We start from the raw sequence: 22,061 nt of genomic DNA, 5'->3' as shown, positions 1-22,061 counted from the left end.
CTAAACCTTCTGTTACTACATTGAGCCCATGATTCAGAAGCCTGTGCCCAGGTTTCATCGGGTGTCTGGATCCTCACACCGTTCTGCAGCTGAAATATGATAAGCTTTGTGATGGGGTCCTTAGTCAGCAGCATGGTATGACTGAAAGCTTGTGAAAGAGGTCTTCCTCAGCCCTAGCATGGACCTCTTCCCAGCACTGTCTCATGCAATTCCTCAGGGCAGACATGCACCCTTCCTCCCCACTCCATCCCATCACTTACTAATCCTGCAAAGTCAACCTCCTGGGTGTCTTTGTTTCTTTCTCATTAACTTGTTTATATATTCAGTTTACATCCTGACTGTATCCTTCCTCGAAGTCCCACCCTTACAAGTCTCTCCTCCCGTTACCACTTCACCTTCTCTTCAAAGGGGAAGCCGCCTTGGGTACCACCCAACCCTAGGACATCCAGTTCCAGCAGGACTAAGCACATTTTCTCCCACGGAGGCCCAACCAGGCAGTCCAGGTAGGGGAAGGAGATCCAATGGCAGAATCAGAGACAGACCCCACTCCAACAGTTGGATGACTCACATGAAGAACAAACTGTATTTGCTACAAATATGTGAGGGGCCTAGGTCTCCCCTGCATGCTCTTTGGTTGGTAGTTCCATCTCTGAGATTCCCCCATGGTCCCTGATGAGTAGACTCTAAATCTTGTGGTGTCCTTGAGCCCTCTGGCTTGCGCAATTCTATCCCCAACTCTTCCACAAGACTTCCCGAGCACCACCTGATGTTTAGCTGTGGGTTGCTGCATGTTTCCATCTACTGCCACCTCTTGGAGACAGGTTATTTCAGAAATTATAATGCAAAAGGCTACCCTGTTTGTCTGTAGCTTTATCTGCATCCATAAAATTTGAAAACACAACAGGGAAAAAGAAAGAGAAAGCCAAAGTAATCACAGCTGATAGACACTGTAAAAGCTCCATATCTCTAAAGGCAAAATTCTGTTTACCAAATTATTTGTTAATGGTTAAAATAACAATTTAATGGTTATACTTAACAATTGGGATGGTTTCCAAGGCCCCAGTCATGCCTGAGGTGCTTTTAAAAATCAATGGCTGCTGTGGAACTGAGTCACTTTTCTTTGAGGGTGGACACTGGCAGGTTGCCCATGCTGGATCTGAGAACCTCATAGCTGTATACATATGGGTGGTTTTAATTTGAAACAGTATGTTATAAAAAGAAGAAGAAGAAGGAGAAGGAGGAGGAGGAAGAAGAAGAGGAAGAAGAGGAAGAAGAAAAGGAAGAAGAAGGAGAAGGAGAAGGAGGAGAAGAAAGAAGAAGAAGAACTAGAACTGAAAGTGGGAAGGAAGATACAATGGGGACAGAGAGGGAGTGGGTGCTGATATGACTGCATTGTATACATCTATGACATTTTCAAAGAACATGTGTGTGAGGTTGTGGGAGGGGGTATGAAGGTGGTGTGGTCATGTGTGTGCTTGACTTAATTTCCTTATTCTCATGGTGTGGAATAACAAAAGCCATGTGTTTTCAGGGTATTTTCAAGCCTATGGACCTTAATCGTATCATCAAACTCCTCGAAGATGATGATAAGGTGAGTGACCTTTGAGGCGTTCTTGCCAAATCACTTAGAAAGTTATATTTCCCTGGACAATAATACGCATTTACACACACACACACACACACACACACACACACCGGGTGACTGTAAGATGAAATGGGAAGAACACATGTCACAGTGTGGGGTTTGGTTTTGGTTGACACATGAGTTTGAAAGCACATTAGTGTGTAGATGTTTATTAACTGTACCCAAATTCTTTATGATTCATTGAACATACAGTAAGAAATGAATACAGTAAAATTAACATTCAGGACAGAAGCTGCGGGGCTTCACATAAAATTTTATTTAACTTTTAGTATATTTTGTGCATGTATCCATCACCAAAACAAAAAGAACTCATTACTAGAAAAAGTTTTCTCTTCTTTGGTGACTCGTGTCCATTACTGCTTCCAGTTCTTATCCCCTTGGATTCAGCCTTGCTTGTTCTCTCTTCTTTATGTGATATGGTACCCACATAGACATTTGCTTTTTTTATTACTTTTATTTTTTTTACAGTCCAGTTGGTACCCTCTTCCTAGTCCCTCCTCCCACAGTTCCTCATCTCATTCCTCCTCCCCACTGTCTCCAAGAGGATGCCCCTACCCACCCCACTCCACCCCACCCTGCCAGGCCTCTCCACTCCCTGGGGCCCTAAGTCTCTCAAGGATTAGGTGTGTCTTCTCTCACTGAGGCCAGACCAGGCAGTCCTCTGCTGAATGTATGTTGGGGCCTCAGGCCAGCTAGTGTATGCTGCCTGGTTGGTGGCTCAGTGTCTCAGAGATCTCAGGGGTCCAGGTTAGTTGAGCCTGCTGGTCTTCCTGTGGGGTCACCCTCCTCCTCAACTTCTTCCAGCCTTTCCCTAATTCAAACACATGGGTCCCCAACTTCAGTCCATTGGTTGGGTGTAAGTATCTGCAACTGTCTCAGTCAGCTTCTTGTTGGGCCTCTCAGAGGGCAGCCATGCTAGGCTCTTGTCTGTAAGCATACCATAGCATCAGTAATAGTGTCAGGCCTTGGAGCCTCCCCTTGAGCTCGATCCCAAATTGGGCCTGTCACTGGACTTCCTTTCTCACAGTCTGTTCCCCAGTTTTGTCCCTGCTGTCCTTTTAGACAGAAACAGTTCTGAGTCAGAGTTTTTGACTGTGGGATGACAACCCCATCCCTCCACTTGATGCCCTGTCTTTCTCCTGGAGATGGACTTTACAAGTTCCTTCTGCCCAGTGTTGGGCATTTCATTCAAGGTCTCTCTCTTTGAGTCCTGAGAGTCTCTCACCTCTCAGACCTCAGATATATTCTAGAGGGCCGCCCACCTCCCACCCTCCAAGGGTGCATATTTCCGTTTATTCTTCTGCCCCTTAGACTTCTTTCCTGTCCCCTCCCAATACCTGATCATGTTCCCCTCCCCCCTCCCCCTCTGTCTCCCATGATCGCTTTCTTCTCCCTCCCAAGTGGGATTGAAGCATCCTCATGTGGGCCCTTCTGCTTGTTAACTTGCTTGAATTCTGTGGATTGTTTCCTGGGTATTCTATACTTTTTTTTTTGCTAATATCCACTTATCACTTATTCCATGCATGTCCTTTGGATCTAAGCTACCTCACTCAGGATGATATTTTCTAGTTCTATCCATTTGCCTGCAAAATTCAGGAAGTCCTTGTTCTTAATAGCTGAATAGTATTCCATTGTGCAGAACCATGTTTTCTGCATCCACTTTTCTGTTGTGGGACATTTGAGTTGTTTCCAGCTTCTGGCTATCACAGATAAGGCCACTCTGAACATAGTAGTGCATTATGTCCTGTGGTATGGTGGAGCATCTATTTGGTTATATGCCCAGAAGTGATATAGCTGGATCTTCAGGTAGAGCTATTTCCAATTTTCTGAGCAACCTCCAGAGTGATTTCCAGAGTGGTTGTACCAGTTTGCAGTCAAACAATGGAAGAGTTTCTCTTTCTCCACATCCTAGCTAATATGAGCTGTCACCTGAGTTTTTGATCTTAGCCATTCTTATTGGTGTAAGATGGAATCTCGGTCGTTTTGATTTGCATTTCCCTGATGACTAAGGATTTTGAACATTTCTTTAAGTGCTTCTCAGACATTAGAGATTCCTCTATTGTGAATTCTCTGTTCAGGTCTATACCCCATTTTTTTGATTAGGTGGTTTGACTTTTTTGGAGGTTAGCTTCTTGAGTTCTTTATATATTTTGGATATTCGTCCTTTATCAGATATGGGGTTAGTGAAGATTTTTTTCCCAATCTTTATGTTGGTGATTTGTTTTATTGACTCTTTACTTTACAGAAGCTTTCCAGTTTCATGAGGTCCCATTTATCAATTCTTGATCTTAGAGCCTGAGCCATTGGAGTTGTATTTAGTAAATTTCCCCTGTGCCAGTGAGTTCAAGGCTCCTTCCCACTTTCTCTTCTATTAGTTTCAGTGTATCTGGTTTTATATTGAGGTCCTTAATCCACTTGAACTTGAGCTTTAGTGGCCTTACTTTATACAAATGATAAACAGGCTGAGAAAGAAATTAGGGAAACAACTCCCTTCACAATAGTCACAAATAATACAAAGTATCTTGGGGTAACTCTAACCAGACAAGTGAAAGATCTGTACGACAATAACTACAAGTCTCTCAAGAAAGAAATCGAAGGTTTCAGAAAATGGAGAGAATCTCCGATGCTCATGGATTGGCAGAAATAACATAGTAAAAATGGCCTCCTGTGTCCCTGGGTTACTGCAAGTCTCCTGGGAGACCTGCAGCCCTGGCAGTAGCAAATCTCTTGGGAGGCCTTTAGACTGTGGGGTCTGTTGCCCTGGGTGCAACAGATCTCCTGGGAGGCCTTCAGACTGTGGGGTCTTCAGCGGGGCAGACATGCTGGTTATTTGCCCCTGTGGGAAGGGAGGTGGAGCTGGAGCAGAGGGAATGAGTCCTGAGTCCACTGGCTTCCACGGGTTTCCAGCTGCTGCAGCTATTTGAAGGGGTCCCTGTGGAAGATGCAGGCTGCTTGCATATATATATATATATATATATATATATATATATATATATATATATATATGCATATATATATGAATATGAATTACTTAGTAATTTTTATGTGTCTATACACTGAATAAAATTTCAAAAATCTTAACTAATTTAATAGCACAAAACAACTAAGAGACCATTTATTTTAGGATGTCTCAGAAGAAAAACAACTTAATTACATCAAGAAACTGATACACTGTTATCAGAATGGATTTGTATCCTTTATATATGTGGGTATGTTTATTCCATTCCTCTGGAAACACTAAAATACACACTAGATCCCTTCCTATGGTCGTGGTAACATGGTGTCACAAGCCATGTAAGTTTATCACCTGTTTGTAAGGATCAGAGAAGGGATCCCCATCTGGAACTGACAGGAAAGTGGAAAGCTCATGACTAAGGAGTTCATAGGTCTCAGAGGGGATGCAATTACTACTGTCCCGTTGAAGAGATGGAATCTTCTTGTTAAATTGCCTTTTAGACATTTCTACCTAGAGATTGCTGCTGTTGTCAGACTCAGTCAATTGGGACGGAAAACTTCCTCTTTGCAATGGGTGTTATACCTGAATCTCATAAACCATCAAACTTCTGAGGTGACTTGACTATTACTCAGGCATAGTTGCTCAATACTCTGCCCAGAGGAAGGAGACTATCAAGCACCTATATCACCCCTTTCAAGGCTTGGTGTGGGGTGGGGAAATTCAGAGGAGAATAGAAGATATGTGGATCTGGAGGAAGGGGTGAAGTGTTGTATAGGCTTTCCTTCTAATTCAAGTATTCTGTCCTGGAGAAAGGACAGAGGTTCCTAAGGCTGAGGAAGTAAGCGAAACTCACATGTTTAGAAAGCAGAAACTTACAAGATTCATGTAGTCACTCTCCAAGATTGTATTAGAGATATACAACTGCTGGGAAAAGGAAGCTCTCCAACTGGAAAGCTGCCTGCACGCTACGCAAGAAACTCCAGGGATCCTGATTCTGAGAGTCATGACTCAAGATAAAGTACACATTTCAGTGCTGCAGCTGCCTTTGAGTCATCTACATTCCTGTTAAGCAACTGCCCATGTATAATTCTGCAAGTAGTCACAACATACTCACTGGTTCATTAAGCTAGACCACGTAGAACTGTTTCTGTAATCTGTTAGCAGTGACCTAGCCAAAGTAAACAGACCTATCTAAAGTGCACATCTCCCAGGAAAAGTCTCATAGCAGCTTCCTGGGAAGTGATACTTCCATGCTTTGTAAAGTTTTACAGCCTCTAAAGCCAGCCTATTGAAAAGGTATTCAGAAGTAGAGCTACTTGCTACCAGCTCTCTAAACCTAAGGAAAAACAATGTGTTGTATTGTGGATTTTCCCTTCATCTCTATTAACGGTCAGACCTGAGGGCTATGTATCATGGATTACTTCTGATCTGTTTTTGTCACATCACTGTTAGATTCTTCCAAGCTCTAAGCTTATGGAGCCCATGAAGGGCTTCCCAGTGCAGCTCTAAATTATGCTCTCTTTCCCTTCCATCTCCTCATCATGACTTATACCTCCTGATTGAATCCTGGCATTTCCAGCTGCTTAGAATGAGTGCTACCCACCAAATGAGAGGCTAACAAGGAAGATGACAGCTTTAGGTCCCTTCCCATTGTAATTCCTTCTTTAAACAAGACTTTCCTCAAAGTGGACATGTAGAGGTCACCACAGCTTGCTGACTGTCTCCTGGGGGACTACCATACAGTCTCTAGTCTTTGAACTGTTGTCAGAGTATCTGCATACACATGCTTTGAATTCCAGTCACCAAGAGACTCCCCATCCCCTTATTACATAAAAGAAGATGGCTGAAGTGGGATTCCCACAAAGATATTCCGTTCTGAGACATCTCAACCTTGTTGCATGCCCTGTCACACATCTTGGAGTATGGAGCCACAACTGAAGCAAGGAGGCACACCACCCCTTACCATGGGAGAAGAGAACCCGTATTGGGATTGTGCCCCAGGATTCTGCCTTCAAACTGATGAGTCATAGATACATGTCTCATCACACACTGCAAGGGCCATATAACTATTCTGTCCCAATTCTTCCTTGCTTCTGTCTGTCCCTGTTCAGGCACCAAGTATGTTATGTAATATTTCCTGGGGAGACATGAACAGAACCTATTTACCCTCAATAAGGCACTGATGAAAAACCAAGTTAAGAGTTCTACCCAGGTCTAATTTAGTGAACTATTGACGTTATTGGCTTATCTTACAGGAACATGGATGACTCAGAGAAAGATGCATCACTAAACAGCACTCCCCATCACTAATGACAATGAGAGCTCACAAAGCTACATCCTTGAAAGTTGTATGAAGCTCCCCTAGTCATAAATGTCAGCTTTCCAAGATTTGTAAAGTTATTCCTGAGTCACATGAGCCTCTTCTATAAGGAGTGGATGCTTCAATTCACAGGAACTTGAAGTTAACAGAAGTGTGTCCCCTCCCTGCCTAAGAAGCTCCTGCAGCAAAGCTAGCGACAATAGGATTCAACCTAGAGCCTGAAGTCATGATCAGAATGATCTCTTAGTCATCAAACAGAATCAACAAAATTTGGTTTTGTATTAGTCATATTTTTTAAACTGGCAAAATAAAATATATTACTTGAAGCTCTCTAGAAAAGGTACATTTTGCTTTTATGTGAGCTTTAAGTAAAATAAAAATCTCACACAATTTTAATTCTGATTAGGAGAAAATGCATCTGAAAAGATAAAGTACTACATTAAAATAGGCTTTAAGCTGTTTATATAATAAGATTTATATCTGTTTGTGTTGTGAGTTGAAATAAATGGATGAAAATATAATGTTTCTAAAAGTACAGTTATAAACTGTTCTCTTTAGACTTCAAACTAATTAAAATAAAACTTACCATACTTAACAAGATACATCGGATTTTGTAAATTTTCTGAGGTAAATTCTTAGAAGAAATGTGTTTATAAATTAATGATAACTTTCCTAACAAAAATATTAAAGCCTCTAAGAGATTTGGCACAGATATTTAAAATTCTGAGTCTGTGTGCAGAAAAAATTGAAAAACAGCCCTGTTTTGTAGAACCTGCATCTGACATCATAAAATTGTGTGGGTAAGTTGTTTCTTTTTTTTAAATTTTACTTTGTACTATATGCTTTAGTTTATATTACAAAGATGTTGGATATATAGTATATCAAAATAATAAAAAAAATCAAGTTGGTGACAGAATTTGGGCAGTTATTATTCAAATGTTACAGATTGCTATAGAAATTGTAAGTATATATAAAATACTTTCTTACATGTAGTCATGCTCACATGATTGGTAAGCAACAAATGAATGTAGTAATTTGAGAGAATCTTTGCATAAACTTAAAGGTATTTAGTTTCAGTTTGGTGTTCTTTTTATTCTTTCTTTAAAACAATTTGTCTCTAAAAAGTATATTCTTATGTCATGTTTCATTTGATTTTGCCATTTTGAATGAGGAAGAAAAATTATGTTTGGTATATATGGGAATATAAATCAGAGATAAGAGTTATAAAATTATTATGCCTTATGCTTCTCTCTAGTGTAGTTTCTACACCAATTCTGGAAACTACATATATGTGTTTATACATATATTTTATGTACATATAGATCAAATATGCACACACTTAACGTGTGTAGATTCTCACACATATAAATGCTTCTTTGCTGCCACATAGTGGCTAATCTAGATATATGTTTAAATAGCCACCAATGGAGTCAATACACCAATGGAGAAAAGACTTCTTAAAGTTGGAAAGAAATCATTTGACAATTTCATCTTCTAAACCTATCTATCAATTTAATATGCTAAATAGTAAAGTGACACTATTCGTGTATGTGTATACACACACACACACACACATACACACACACATATATGCATTCCGACTCTTAGATTTAGCAGTAGTAAAATAAAAAATTTTGTAGCCATTTACATTAATTCTTTGATATCATAGAACAATCATTTTCCAGATGTCCATGTCTGGCCTTACTTTTCAATGGAGATTTATATACGAGGAAATAAATTATTGCTTTAGTGTGAAACAAACTAGAAGTTTTTGTGTTGATATGTATTACAAACAGCCCTTTTGCGTGTGGGGCTGTGCAGGATCTAAAGGACTAGGCTCACAGCCTTACCTCCAGGGTCTGCTCAATGCAGCTGGTTCAGCCTGCAGAATGTCTCACTGGGAAACATTACACATCTTTCCAGCTATGCTCTTCCCTTTCTCTCCTTTGTAAGTTATTGACATTTTTTTTTAACATTTCAAAGTTCCACCTATATTCAGCATTGCACTAGGCCCAATTCTCACTTGTCTTTTCAAGAATTTTTTGGAGATTAAAACATTGAAAATTCATCAGATTGTCTGTTTTAGTCTCTAGTTGCTTTCTTCATTATACCAGGAGCACATTCTTATTTCCTGCATACCTTTTTGGATTGAACCCCCTATCCCATTGGAGTCTCCTTTGGTAGAAAAAATGTAAAAATGGGGCAAGATATTTAGAGTCTTAGTTTTGAAATCTTTAGCTGTCCATCAGTCAACTAGATGATAATATTATTTGCTTTGAACTTAATTCTCAAAGGACAGGAATGTGTCCCCACACAAATTATAAAGTTGTCTCTTTGTAGTTTGCCTTGATACACTTTTAAATTCAAATTAACTTGTTTATTCTGTATCCACATATGATCGTTTTCAATTCCTATTTGCAACTACTTTCCAACACGAGGAAAAGAGTGTGCCCACTTTCACTGTTTCTGTATCCACATACGATTGTTGTCAATGTCACTTCCCAATGATTTAGTAAATGTTTGGAAAGATCTGACTTGAAAGTGGTATATACAAACATGTTATATACTTCAAACAGCACACGAGATTCGAATGGTTTATATTTTGTTTTAAGAAGTAATTTTTATCTGTCCTTTGAAATTTAGTATAATGACTTGGGATTCATAAGCTTGATCTTTTGTGATTTACAAATAAGTATTTTCAGATAATGGTAGTTATAGTAACTTTGAATTGCAATTATAATATAATTAATATTTTAAAATTGAATTAGTTATTGTTTCCAAAAGTATTTCATTCTTTTGTGAATAGTTGCAAATCGGATTAATAAGAAGGAGGCACTGCCTTTGCAAAGAAACTGACCATGAATTTAGTAGCTTCTGCTTTATGAACTTGAGGAAAAGCCATTAAACATGTTTAAGTTTTAGCTGAGTTCTCCTAACTTTGATTACAACTGTAATTCACAGTGACTTTGCCGTCAGAAAGATGATTGGTAAGTATTTTATTATGAGTGATGTAAGATTGCTTAGCTCATCCTTATCTCTTTACTCTTACTAATGTGTTTGTTTAATCTCTGCTTGCTTAATTAGAAATACAATTTTCTTCTTATTGCTTTTGGTTCTTTACACTAAAGAATAAGTTAGGCTAAGAGAGAATATCCCTTATTCTTTAGAATATAAATATTTCCCCTTTTATAAGGGATGTATCAACCACGTAATCCATTTAAAATTACTCTGTCATTCTTCATTCTTACCAAAGCTTGCCATTTTTGAAAAAGAAAGTATCGGATGAAATAACTTACACTGAAGATACAGCTAATTCATTTGCACTTCTGGGTAAGTTAAGACTGTCTTAGATGGGGAATGACCGACCTGAGGAAGAGGGGATCTGCTTTTGTGGTTTCCTTAACGGGGTTTCCCCCACCAAGGCTCCTTCTTCCCTATTTTAGTTAAGAATTATCATGGTGTACTCTGTGATAGTTCTGGAGCGGTTTGCATCTGAGGTGTTTGATAATATCAGCAAGGCCCTCCTCTGTTCTTTATGTTGGAAGACTGGCTTTTACTTCTTTGATTTTTTTTTGACTTGATGTATAAATTAGCTGTGTGTTTGTTAGCCTTTCTTTAATTCTTTGAGAGTTTATACGCCATCTTTTGGTCATATTCACTCCTCATCCAACTGCCCTTAGATGTACACCCAACTTTGACTGTCCTTTTGTCCCCATCAAGATCAGTTTGTGCTGCCAAATATTCTTGAACTGGTGGGATTCACTGGAGCATGCACTCTCAGAGAAACCAGTCTCCTATCTGGCAGCTATCAACTGCCAATGGCTGCATAGCTGGGGGTGGAATTCCATGTCCAACTCCCTCCAAGTATCTGTAGTCTCCTTTTAGTAAGCACAGAAGCATTTTCATTTGATCTCTTATGCTGACTTGCTGAAACCATTGAGTTCACATGCATTGTTGTCTGTATGATGCAAATTTTAAATAAAATCAAATATAAAAATGTCATAAAGGTTTTTTTATTTTATTTTTAGAAATAGAAAAATAATTTCCTAAGAAATGTGATCACATAAAACAATTTCTTGAGCCTCAGGGAGTGGAGAAGCCTGGTGGGGTGAGGTCAGGGCATAGGGCTGGGGACATGCTCTTGGAGAGGAGGGTTGGGGGAGGAGGTATGGGATGGGGAGCAGTTGTGGGTGGGCAGACATGGGGAGAGGGGGATGAAGGCTGAACTATAAAGGATTAAAAAATAAAAATAAATAAATTGTAAAAGAAAGAAAAAAAGTGAAACAAAAAAACCCCAACATTTTCTGATAATCAGAGTCTGGGACATGATGATATGTTTTCCAAACAACTGTTACATTAAATTCATAGTTATTAGTTTATGTCTTTCTTTATAAAAGTGAAATAATAGATAAATGATCAGTAAACTTTAAAAACCATTTCCTTAAGCTGTTTTCCAAGTGATGTTCCCCATACAAGAAGATTTTAAAGGCTCACCCAAAGTGAATAAAAAGCATGTTTATTTTAACAGTAAATATTATTTATTTTTGCCTAGGTTTCATTATCTTCAACTATAGTTACTCAGAGAGAATTTCCTAAATTTCAGCTTCAACAGTAGAAGTATCACAAAGACTAGATTAAATACAGAGAATTAAAGAAAACCTTAAGAAACAAGTAGATTCAGAAGTAATGGGAGATTTCAACCCTGTCATTAGTGGAAAAGTTAAATATAAAGACGTCTGTTCTAAAAGATGACATACTAATATTTTAAAAAATAGGTTTTATTGGTAATATTATTTTTAAGTGTCCTTGCTGGCCCTACTGTTGTAGAATGTTGCCTCCTAGAAAACTAGCAGACATTCTAGAATAATACATGACCTGTCATCCCATTATTCTTTACTTACTGACACCCTGTTTGTAAAAGTACATTGCTGTTCCACTGGGGACAGTATGGACTCCTAAGTTCTTACTTTACTAATAATGTAGTGCAAATACTGCTCTGTGCCTTTTTTAATTTCTGGAAACATGAAGTAAATGAAAATACACAATATGAAGTATTTAATAAAATATGTTTGTGGCAATTACTAAGAACCCCCAGGTTCTACCATGTATAAGTAAGTTTTAGAATTTCTTCTAAATGATGTGTAGATATTTCTGACTCAGGAAAAGGGTTCTGGAAATAAATAAGGTAAAAAATTGGTACTCTGCTTTAAAATGCCAAATCAGGAAGCTGTAAGATATTTCTTATTTTGTAGGAACTGAAAAGAAGGAGAAGCAGATAAGAAAGCTTCCCATGCTTCCTCTTTGGCTAGTTTAATTGTTCTCTTCCCTGTTATTGTTATTATTTTTTTCAAACACTAACATTCTAACTCCAAATGAAGATTCCAGCATGATGTTTAAGGAGATATTCTTGACCTTATTAAGGGTCAGCTTTCTGGAGGAGATGGTGCTAAAGCAAGAAGGAGGCCTTGTTCTCTACCCCTGTCCCCATGTCCCCTCTCACATGTCCCCTCTGATGGAAGTGAACATTACACGAGGCCCAACTGAAAGCCCAGGCTTAAAAGGATTCTTTATTCTTTTATGCTCAGAGACTTCAATCTGAACCAGTTTAATCCTAAAACTGATTCTGTTGACGCTGCTTGTCCTTAGGTATCCATCCAGGCAGCATGGGTCATTACAGAGTCCTGCAGATTATCTTCAGATTCTCTTGGAAGACATTCTTGTTGAACTTCAAATAAGTGAATGCAGTCTAGTTTGAATTATTGAGTTAGCCAAATTGAATTCAGTAGTAGTATGGATATGGCTGAAAAGAAATCCTGTGTCCTTCATCCTCACCCAGAAAACTTGAACATGTAATTATTGCCTTTGAGACAAAGACTGCCCCAGAGTCCTTCCTGTCAGCCTGCCAGCAAATTGAGAGCCAAGCTAATATGGAACATTAAAGAACAAATACACCATGGAACACAAATTTCTGAGTCTAGTTAGAAAGAATACTAACCCGCATTTATCAAACAGTAACTATCACACATAGCACTTAACTATGCTAAACATTATTCTCAGCCCCTGTCTCACATGAAATCAATCTTTATAGCATTCTTAAATGTAGTAACTGTCAGACCTCTTTTTTTTTTTTTTTTTAGATGAAAAAAACCAAAGTACTAGTTTACAAAGGGAATGTGTAGCAAAGCCAGAATTTAATCTTGGGTAACTTGGCTTCAGTATCTATGTCATTAGTATCATTCTGTTCTTTCTGGAAATGACAGGCTAAAGTGATTGAGATACCAAATAATAATGATAGACTCAAAGTATTATGTAGTCACATGTGCATGTATGTTCACATATACTGTCATGTACCCTATCACCTCATTTCACCCAACAACAGAACATATGTAAGATGGTGGTTCTATAAATCTATCATTGATCCAAAAAAAAATTCTATTCCCCTGTTGAAGGCATAATTTGTTGCAGTACAAATCATTATCCACATATTTGTGGTGAAAATGGTATAAACAAACCTCTCATTGCTAATTATCTGAAAATATAGCAACATAGTTATATGAAGTTGATAACACTTGGGACGTGGCAAGTCACTGTGCTCCTGGATTGTGTATTTACTATATTTTATCATTTGGAGTATACTTTCTATTTTTGAATCGACTGTCAAACAGTATACAGTTTGCCAGCAACAACTTCCTACATCTTACCCTCACTTTGTATCTCATTTGTTCTGTTCTCTCTTGAACTTAATGTAACATCATGGTTGTGTAAATATTCATATAAAAACAACACCTAACAAGAACTTTTTCAACATACACTCTCATATGAAGTATTGCAAAGCACGCATAAGATCACACATGCAATTATATGACGCAATGTATCTGATGAGATCTTAATTATTATAATATCAGTCTTATATGCTTACATTTTAAAATAAACTTATAACATGATATTATATTGCTTTTCTTTATCCTTTTGGCAGGTGAATTAATGAAAATACCAAGTTCTGCATTACGGATACAAATTTGTAAGTGTATTGTTGACTTTTATCATGCAGAACCACTAAAGAAACGTATTCCAGGTAAATTTTTCATTGATCTTTCAATGATAACTTTTGTCTTTGGGAAACAAAAAAAAATAATATTATCTCATATTTCACTAAACTTTGAACAAACAGGGGCTCATGGATTCAATACATAAAAAGAACAAATTTGTTTAGCTTTGACCTCTTATCTCTAAAAATTGTATAAGTTTTCTTGTTCTTAGTTTGGAAGTTTATATCAAATTTTATCTTGATGGTAAATATTTATGGCCCAGTTGATAAAGGAATAGCATATTTAGTTTGTTACCAATAGTATTATTTAGAATTGTAAATAAAATTATTTTTCTCACTATCAATCCACCCAAATAAGTGTTGAAATAGGAATACTGGTACCATTCTCTATTATGCTTGTGGAGAATTCTGTATGTTATAGCTAGGAAATCTTAATGGATACTTACGAGTAAATTATATCAAGCATTAGTCTTAAGAGTATATAATATTAAGACATACTTCATTGATTATATAATTTGCAATTAATATAGTAAGAGAGAATAGATAAATGATATTTTAAAAGTTATATGGTTTTAGATAGATAAAAGTAAATCTATGATAGTCTAAAAATTTGGGACTAAGGAGAACAAGAGAAGACATCTGAACTAGTGAAATACTTAAGGGGATTATTAAATGTAGGAAATGTAGGAGGATAGTTAATCTGCTTAGAGCTCCTGTCAGGTGATCCAGTTTCTAGCCACCTGCCAGAGCTCTTGAATGAAAACACACACACACACACACACACACACACGTACGTCAGCTTAATTTTTAATATGCCTCACTAGCTCAATGGCTGGACACTTCTAAATCTCCCCACAACACACCACCCCTTTGATTCCCCTGACCCAAGCAGGGAAGTGGCCCCAGATTCTTATGCGTTGATGGGCCTTTACTTCTGATCTCTCTGCATCTCTGTCTCTGTCCATCTCGTCACATCTCTGACTCTCTCCTTCCTCTTCCCTTTGTCCCTTGTCCTGGAAATCTAGAAGTCCTGCCTCTTTCACTCTGCCCAGCCATTGGCTGCTGTCAACTTTATTTCCCAATCAGAGCCAACTGGGGGCAGGCTTTCTTTAGTCTATGTACATTGTAAACTGGGTTTGTTGGATAACACAATTACTATGAGAACGAAAGCCGCTACAATTAAATATGCGGCGTGAAGTCTCAGATAAACAGATTAGAGAACACAGCAGAAGGGTGGACACAAACACAAAAGCATCCGCGAAGACAAACAGGCTTGAAATTCACTGAGTAGAAATGAAAATTGAACCTGTCAGTGGTTGAATTAGTCAGAAAATACGTCATGGAAATAGCAAGGGACCAAGAAGAACATTATGGAAAGTGTTCATACTGAGAGTTGGAAAATATAACGCAAAGAAATACGAGAGGTTCAAAAGGGATCCAAACACTAGAAAGGTTTAAAAGGAGGAAGCGCCTTGTCTGGCACCGCCATCATTGAGATTCCATGTGTGCTTCTGAGACCTGGTGTGCTGCAGGCTGCAGGAGAGAACAGCCGTGGAGTGAACCTGGGACACCAGGAAGGTAGAAAATGCCAAAAAGGAGAAAGCCAGAACTTTGTAGAGAAAAGCAAAAACCTCAGGGGAAACCTAAAAAGGTCAAATGTGCCCGGCCTGCCGAGGATTCGAGGAGACCCTAGGGAAGGGGAAGAAAGAATGGGAGGACAAGAGACACAAAGAGGAAGCACCAGTCTAAATGTCTGATCAAGTGCTTTAAAATTTATTGTTCAGGCTGCCGTTATAAACACAAGCAGGCGGAAAACTTATCTAAGGGTCAGGGTCCAGGGCTATCCTACCAACATCTCTAATTTCCTGATACCTGTAACCGAAATGCTCCCACAAACATTCCTTAGCTCAAGCTGCATATCTAGTTACTATTTTCTCACAGGCAGGAGGGTAGTGAGACAGTCTTAACTCAGGTGTCTTATCTAACTAATATCCTCTCACAGGCAGGAGGGCACAAATGGTAGAGAAATTATGGACCCAAATCAAAGCAAGCACTGTAGAAAAGTGGTGAGCTGGACTCTAGGTTTTATTCTGAACAAGAGAATTCCACGAGGCATAAACCATGAAAACCCTGTATTGTGGAGAAGAAGATATTGGCTTTTCATCTCCAAATGTACCCTCCAAAGCTCAGCCTGCTCACACCAGAAGAAATAAGTGTCAAGAGAGCAGAGAAACCACAAAAATAAATGTAAAGAACACACACACACACACCATTGCCATACCCAGTGTTTCCAAAACGTGAAAGGGCACATACATCATGATGAGACGCCATATATAGATAAGCAAAATGGGAAAGCCTATATGTCTGCCAGCCTTTCAGACACATCTGGTAGCACAAGGTGGAGAGAAACCTATATATGTAAGCAATGTAAGGTGTATTTGTAAAGCCTTGGCTGTTCCCTTTCATTTCCAATATGTGAAAGAAACTGCTCTGTGGAGAAAGTCTGTGAGCATAAGCAATGTGGAGAAGCATGTGGTTTATCCTCTGTTCAAAGACAAGCATAACATTGCACTGCAGAGAAGCATGATGTATGTGAGCAATGTGAGAAAGCCTCCGTGTCCATGTTCCCTTCGAGTGTGTGAAATAACACACTGGAGAGAAGCCTTGTGTTTGTAAGCATCAAACACATTGAGATTGTCACAACAATTAGTTTCAAATACATGTGTTGAAGTTAGGCCCTGGTTCTTTCTCCCAGCCCCATGGCCCCAGAAATAAGACTCAGACTCAAAATATATTTGCAAATACCTTGTCCATATAGCTAGGCTCTTCTCTGACTAGATACAACTTAAAATATCCCATTTTTTTCCTAGCCTGCATTCTGCCACATGCCTGGCTACCTGTGCTCAGCTACCATATGTCCATCTCGTCACATCTTTCCAGCAAATCTCCTGCCTCTGGCTCTCTCCCAGAATTCTTTCTCCTCCCAGATGTTCCACCTCTGCTTTCTGCCTAAGCCATAGGCCATAGGTTTTTTAATTGACAGGTGGTGCATTTGTACAATACACAAGATATTCTCTGTATAATTCCCCTTCTTAGTTCAATAAACAGCTCTTTTTCTTTCTAATACAAATTGAATTCAATTATAACAATTATGAAAGCATTTGTACATCTATAATATCCAATTCTTATATATTTGGCAACTTAAATAAACTATTCTATCATCTATCCTATCTTGGTGAGTTCAGAGTTCTGTATCTAAGTCATTTTCTATTCTAACTTGTATCACTAACCTAAAAAATCTTCTTAGACCTAGAAAATCTTCTTAAATCCTAAACAATTTAAGCTTGTAGTAAGACTATGAATATGTAATATTCAATCTCATCTGAGAACTGAGGAGGAGTAAAAATTACCTGAGTATGTAGGAAGTACGGGAATGACAAGAGTTATAGAAATGACAGAGACAGCTTGACCACCTTGAAAGTTAATTTATTGTAATTAACTAAACTAGTATCTAATATGACCATGAGTTTGACTGATTATTAACTTGCATTACTTAGTTATTTTAAACAGTTTGCAATAGCAGCCATTAAACAGACTGGGACTAAACCTTGTATTTTAAAATGAGTTGCATAAGCATAATATCTATACAAGAGTTGAACTATACATATGTCATGTTGTAACAAAATTTATCTTAAATTCTGTATCAATATACAAAGATTTATACTAATGAAAGCTTTAAACTTGTATCAATATACAAAATTCTATGACAATATAAAAAATACAACCTTAAATCTGCATCGATCTTCTAACAATGTAAAATCTACCCCCATTTCTCTAATTTCTTCTATTTCTATATCCCCCCTTTTCCTCTCAACACCCTTCCCTTTAAGAGAGAAAGAAAGATAGAGAAAAGGAAGGAGAGAGAGAGAAATTCCTGAGCCTGAGCTCCCATTCTGGTTTTCTCCCCGTCATACACCATGATTATTTGCACTCATCCCTAAAATGACAACATCTCTATTTCTCACAAAATGACAAAACTGCCCATCCCAAGGTAATGATGGATGGAAAGTTCATGCTAATGTCATACCTGGAAAGTTGTAGCTAATGTCTGAGATCTGTTGATGAAGGTGATCTTATAGAATTATCCAAGGATCATGAGAACACAAGGAGTCACTTCAGAATGAAGCATGGGCAGCTCATAAATACAAACTCATATTTAGAGTTGAAATGATAAAGAAAACAAGATGTGGGGCAGCTTAACTAGAAGCAAAATCAAAGGACAGTTATTTGGGTTTTGTTATAAGATTTATGATGTTAAAACGAAGTTTGTAGGCAAACAAGCTAGAAGCTTCTAAATGGGAAATGGAAAAGCAAAAACCTTGAAGCATACATGAGAAGTTGTAATTAAGAACACAAGCTTTAAAAAGCTATAAAAGCAAAAAGGAGGAGGAGGGATGGGATAGGGAGATTATGGGGGGAGATGGGGAAAGGTGATGACATCTGAAATGTAAATAAATAAAATATCCAATAAAAAAAAAAGAACACAAGAGTAGAATCAACTCAGCAATATAGAGATGCCTTTTAAAGGAAAGAACACAGGACTGGCAAGATGGCTCAGTAGGTAAAGTTGTCCACTGCCAAGGCTGTTGACCTGAGTTCAATAAACAGGACCCATGGAGTCACAGGAAAGAACCAACTCTAAGGTTGTCCTCTGACCACTACACACATGCCATAGCACACATGGGTCATAGCACACATCACCACAGGCATACACCGAAAGAAATAGAATTAAAGTTAATAATATCTTGAAACTTTATTTAAAATAAAAAAAGAAGACAGTGGTACAGAGTTAAGAGAGAGGACTTTTGAGGTACAGGGAAGTGACTTTGCTATGACCAAACTGTGGCAATTGGGAATTGTAGACAGTACCATTACTAAGTGTGGCTCACTTGGTTCCATGTCATGGGCATGGCTGGATGTCAAGAAGCAGAGCTGGAAATGCCTCAGTAGAGTGATGGGAAAACATATAGTCCTGAAGACAAATTTGGCCCATGAGCCTGGATATTACTGTGTCCTTCTATAGGAATGGAAACTCATTGGTAAAAAATAACACATATAAAGTACTTGGGGCATCCATTTGAAAGAGTTACACAACCAAAGTCACAAGTTAGGAAAGCATTTTTCATTCTAAGAAATAGATCTACTACAGTAGAGTATAAACTTCTATATAGAGTGTGCTATTACAATTATGTTCATGTATTACAACATCAGCAATAAATATATTGAGTCTTAAGATTATCTTTAAATTGTAAACTTATAAGCAATTTTTATTCTTTGTACTTTTAAAATCTTGTATATATGTAAGTGTATGCATATCCATGTATGCATACCATGAGCTGTGTGTGTGTGGTATATGCGTTGGTATGTGCTCACATTGAGTATGGGTAGCTGAGGATGCTGGGTGTTCTGCTCTGTCCGTTTCTAATCCTTTGAAACTAATACTGAACCTAGAGTTAGCTGGTAACTAGTGAGCTCCAGCAGTCTTACTGGCTCCACTCTACCCCTAAGCCCTGGGGTCAGACAGGTAGATAGTCATGCCATGGTTTTTTGTTTATTTTTAATTTTTTATTGTTGAGTATTATTTGTCTGTTTTTGTTGTTATTAAGACATAATGTCACCATGTTGCCCTGAATTTCTTGGCATTTTCTGTGTAGACCAGACTACCAGAGAACTCACAGAGACTTCCCTACCTCTGCCTGTTAACTGCTGAAATGAAAGGCATGTGCCACCGTGCCTAGCTTACTCCCAGTTTTTTACCTTGGTGTTAAAGAGTCACATTCAAGTTCTCATGCTTGTAGAGCAAGTGCCCTTACCCGGTGAGCAATCTCCCCATCCCTCTTTGTACTTTAATAACTTATATAGTGAGTATATAAGACATACTCCACCATAACTCATCCCAGGAATAGACAGGGCCTTGTCTAAGGCTCAGAGACCAAGCTCAGAAAGTTAAGGCAAACTGACCACTCAGAACTCTGTCAAGCTTAAAGAATCTAGTTGTTTTCAAAGGTCAAGATGTCAAGGAGTCGTAAGTGTGATCACTGAGAAAATATAGCTCCCCTTCACTGTGGTTTCATTAATCCCTGTGACTAAACATAGTTAGGCAGGCACCTGTGGAACCAGCAAAAGTGGGCGAGTCTCATAGGACCTACAGCAGAACAAAGTTTTTGTGAGATTGCACTATTCAGTTGCCTTAAAATAGCCCTGTATTCACAATCATTTACTTCTCCCCTCTCATTTACTACTGATGTGATAGACTTCTTGTTCCTTAAAAGAGCTAAAGCAATACTTGGTCCCATAGAGTGAAAATGTAAAGTATTTGTCCTCCATGCTGTTCGGCCTTACAGAAAGTTACTACTTACTGACAGATAGTTGCATTTGTTTGTTTGTTTCTTTTATTGTTGGTTTTGTTTTGTTTTTTGATGTTTGGTTGTTTGTTTTTTAGAATTTAAGATATGTGTCCAAAATCTGTGCATTTATTTTAAGGCCAAAATCTATGGGGCCCAAAATTAAAACTGGGATACCACAAATTAAATTTTATTGCACACAGCCATGTCCATTTATTTTATATTGTTTATGGCTTTCTTTTTGCTATGATACAATGCTACAACATCTAGAGCCAAATAGTTGAAATACAGATCTTCATAACCTGTAAAGATTAAGTGAATACCATCTGGCCCTTGATAGAAAATGTTGTCCATTCCTGTACTGTACAAATATCACATGTTCTTTAAAAAGGTTTTGAAATTGTTTCTCTTGTTAAATGATCATGTTGTGAAATAACTGTCCCTGTTGCTGTGCTAGGCTACCAGCAAGTCAGCTCGTCATACAAGATTAAAATGGTAGAGGTCGGAGGATTGGCTAAAGCAATGGTACAGTCAGAGCTCCTGCTTGAGAATCAACTTGTTGAGAAACTCTGGGTTCTTAAAGTTCTGCAGCATCTCTCTACTTCTGGTGTGTATAGTGTTACTGAGTTCGAACGTTTCATTGTCCAACAGTGTGCTCTAACAGACTATGCAGTATAAATAGTTTGTTAAATTTAATTTTCAGGAGTTAATTGCACTTTAATGGTGAAAGCCCAAGCAGCCAGCAGAATCTGTGCTCACCTCAATGACCCAGATCCCTCAGGACAGCTTTTATTTCGCTCATCAGAAGTACTTTGGAATTTATTGGAAAAATCTTCAAAGGAGGAAATTATACAACAGCTTAGTAACTTGGAATGCCTGCTGTAAGTGCATATAGATAGATAGGAATGTCTTCTGCCTTGAAGCATAGCCAATGATAATAACCACAACTTTGAATCTGTGTTCAATTACATTTTGATTCATCTGAAGGCTGCATTTCATGAAATCTCCATACTAAGATGTAAGGGGTTAGTCTGGTGCTGCTATGTATTCAAATGCTAAATACTGGCCCCCAAGATCTTGTTGCCCCACCCCCAGGAGGAGATTCTCATACACACCAAATGATGCTATGTAAACTCTGCCCCTCAAGTTATCACTGATTGGCTAATAAAGACATCTACAGCCTGGGCTGGGCAGAGGAAAGGGGGAGGAGCTAAGATTCCTGGACTTAGGGTCTGAGGTAGGGACCATGAGAAGGAGAGAGGAAGAAGAAAGGAAATCACCACGGGAGATAGGTGACTGGTGAGAGCACGGCCATGAGGGCTGGCCTGATGGAGTAGAAGCAGCCCAGGAGGAACCTGGAGAGTGATATCTCGAGGATCACCACAGGGAAGTAGACAAAACAGCAGAAAGCGCTGATATCTGCCCAGCTCTAGTGCTCTAAAGCTTATTGTAAATCTAAAGGTCCCTATGTCTTTTAATTGGGAATTAAGGGATCTAAAGTGGGGTAGAAACCCCTGATAGATATTTAAAGGCAACAAGGGGATGTAGCAAAACCCCAGAATAATAATTACCAAAGCAAATTGGTGCCCAACATGGGGTGCAATTTATAAAAGGAATTATTTTTAATATAATTAGTGAATTAATCTGGTGGCTGTATTTCTTAACCAGCTAATTTCCCCAAAAAAAAA

At 38.3% G+C, this 22,061-nt stretch overlaps 1 protein-coding gene across 3 annotated transcripts in view; it reads left to right on the top strand.

Moving 5' to 3' along the window:
- Cfap69 (cilia and flagella associated protein 69) overlaps positions 1–22,061 on the top strand; it is a 67,020-nt gene that overhangs the window by 5,013 nt on the left and 39,946 nt on the right. For all 3 annotated transcript variants that reach the window (XM_034519524.2, XM_076913088.1, XM_034519525.2), the window contains exons 2-8: positions 1,532–1,591; positions 4,770–4,835; positions 7,612–7,721; positions 10,175–10,251; positions 13,898–13,996; positions 20,831–20,980; positions 21,077–21,254. In XM_034519524.2, the coding sequence (XP_034375415.1) occupies positions 1,532–1,591; positions 4,770–4,835; positions 7,612–7,721; positions 10,175–10,251; positions 13,898–13,996; positions 20,831–20,980; positions 21,077–21,254 (740 nt within the window). The remainder of the gene's footprint in view (positions 1–1,531; positions 1,592–4,769; positions 4,836–7,611; positions 7,722–10,174; positions 10,252–13,897; positions 13,997–20,830; positions 20,981–21,076; positions 21,255–22,061) is intronic.

Source organism: Arvicanthis niloticus, chromosome 15 (genome assembly GCF_011762505.2).
Source record: "Arvicanthis niloticus isolate mArvNil1 chromosome 15, mArvNil1.pat.X, whole genome shotgun sequence".
NCBI lineage: Eukaryota > Metazoa > Chordata > Mammalia > Rodentia > Muridae > Arvicanthis > Arvicanthis niloticus.
Note: the sequence above shows the minus strand (reverse complement) of the source record. Positions and strands in the feature narration are given on the sequence as shown.